The sequence below is a fragment of the Athene cunicularia genome (assembly GCF_003259725.1).
Source record: "Athene cunicularia isolate RWA chromosome 20 unlocalized genomic scaffold, athCun1 chr20_part1, whole genome shotgun sequence".
Classification (NCBI taxonomy): Eukaryota; Metazoa; Chordata; class Aves; order Strigiformes; family Strigidae; genus Athene; species Athene cunicularia.
Window position 1 is genome coordinate 1,722,352 of NW_020799125.1, and position 2,318 is coordinate 1,724,669.

The 2,318-nt window shown below is 42.7% G+C and overlaps 1 protein-coding gene across 2 annotated transcripts in view; it reads left to right on the forward strand.

Moving 5' to 3' along the window:
- The first annotated feature begins 242 nt into the window (after positions 1-242).
- The window catches only part of TCFL5 (transcription factor like 5), a 5,263-nt gene continuing 3,187 nt past the window's right edge, over positions 243-2,318 (forward strand). For both annotated transcript variants that reach the window (XM_026862023.1, XM_026862024.1), the window contains exons 1-2: positions 243-1,058; positions 1,755-1,941. In XM_026862023.1, coding sequence (XP_026717824.1) covers positions 325-1,058; positions 1,755-1,941 — 921 coding nt within the window. In that variant the 5' untranslated portion in view covers positions 243-324. The remainder of the gene's footprint in view (positions 1,059-1,754; positions 1,942-2,318) is intronic.

Sequence of the window (2,318 nt, forward strand, 5' to 3'; positions counted from 1 at the left end):
GGGCCCAGGGAGGCTCCTCTGAGGGGCCTTTGGGCAGCAGCGTCCCCAGAGCCGCCCCCCGCGGCCGGGAAACGCGTTTCTGGTCAGCAGTTGTGTTGGAGGGGGAGGGAGGGTTTCACCTGGGCTCGGCGGGGGCCGCTGGAGGGTGAGACACGGTTAGAGAGGCTCTCAGGATCTTGGCCCTTGCTTGGTTACCTGGCCGTGGTACAGAATCGCTATTGAGTGCGACTTCGGCGTTTTAAAAATAGATAGTCCTGATCATTCTTGCGGGTTTTATAGTTTAGTGTTGAAAGACATTGGTAACTGATTAGGTTTACTGTAGTCATGTCAGGATCAGCCCCCGAGGAGCCTCAGACCTCCGTCCCTCAGAGCACAGCTACTGTTCCTGATCCTGCTCCGGTTGCTGTCGGACCTGGAGGCTCAAGTGAAGTTTCCTTTGGTGAGCAAAATCTTAGCTTCACCACCACAGATGTCAGCCTAGTGGAGATGATGGAAATTGAGTACACCCAGCTGCAGCACATACTTTACTCACATACGGAGGCACGAGCTGGTGAAGGGGAAGTGGAAGCTAGGCTCAATTCTTTCTCCTTGACTGGTAGTTCTGCAGACCCCTCTCTGCACCTTAGCTCACAGAACACCAGTCAGGGGGAGTGTTCATCAAACGGCACTGGGAACCAGTCGGTTTACCCAGTTACCGGTCAGTCAGGATTTCCTTTGGACAGCAATGTGCAAAGTTCAAACCCCCGTTCGGGCTACACTGACTTTCAGGAGTTCAGAATGATGTTGCTTAGCGAGTCAAACCTCTCTTTGAACCAAACAGATAAAACACCTAACAGTAGCTCTGTAGAAGTCTCGGGACACAGTTTAGTAAAAGTTAAACATAGTGAAAATTTTATTGGGATGAATAAAGGAAGCGTACTAGCTGAAAATTTGGCACTGGCACCTGAGCCTAGATCTAAATCTGCAGTCAGAGTTCGGTTGGAAGACAGATTCAACAACATCCAGACTGAAAACCCCAGATGCCAAGAACCCCAAGAATCTGGAGTAACTCTTAACAAGTGCGTTGCAATTAATTTTAGTTTATGTTGTTAAAGTATGTATCATCATATAGTTCAAAACTGATTTTCTAAACCAAAGAACAGCACTTTCTCTAATACATGAGAATGATGGGTTGGGCTTTTTTTTCAACTCTGCTAAACGTGGCTGCGACTCCACTTGACCTCAGATTAGGCCTCTCTGTGTATTGCACAAATGCTACAGCATGTAGTTCCAAATTTAATTACAACTTTGTTCTTGATAACAACGTGTATGAGAGAAGGACATTACGTAGTTTTAACATGCAGCTTGCTAAAAGTAATGTAGATTTTTGATCATAACAAAATATTAAAAGCAATGGATCGATGTTACAATGTAGAGGCCTGACTGGTGAAAACCTTGAGCAAAACTGCTCTTTTACAAGCTGGCCCTGTAACTATAAGTGTGCTGATAAACGATTTTATTGAGGCATAAAGCTGAATTGTTACTGCACAGAAAAAAATACTGTATCAGCTGATTTTTTTTTTTGTCCTTGGAGTAGGCAATGTAGTGATAACAATGATTTCTGTTTACAGTAAATGAGTTTCAGAAGTGGTTTCTTGTTGATAGTTTCTAGAAGTATGTGTGCCTGTAAGTTTTTCTGTACTTGTTTTCAAGTAGTTACTCTGGTACATTTTCTGTGGGTTTTTTTTTCTTTTTTTTTTTTTTTTCTTTCTTAGTTTAGTAACACTGATGCGACAGCCGTCAGAACTGATAGGTGTTCCTCTTCATCAGCAAGAAAACAAGTGTGCTGTATTAGGGAAAAATAAGACTGTACCTGCCACTCCTACTTTACAGTTCACATGCCCCTTATTTACTGTGAATGCATGTTCTACTGCTGGAAGTGCTAATCCTTCACAAACACAGGTAGATAACGTATTCACCTCTGCTTGTACTCTGCTAATTCCAAATGCTCATGATGTTAACCTCTTAGGTGTGATATAATTCTACAGGTTTGTCTTAAAAGTGTGACTTGATTTGAATAGGGATGATCTGTAATGCAATTTACTTATGTTAGTCTTTAAGACTCCATCAAAAATACTCCAATGTGATATTTGTAGTAACATGCATCCAGGTAACGATCAGTGGCCATTAGATTTCTTACTAGAGAGATTTTTTCCTTGAGTTTATCAGTGTATCATCACCTTCATCTACACAAGAGAAGAAGAAGATAGTACCATTTTCTGTGGTTCCTGTTTTTCTAATTATTTTGATGAAAAAGCTTCCCCCCCCCCCCCCCCCCC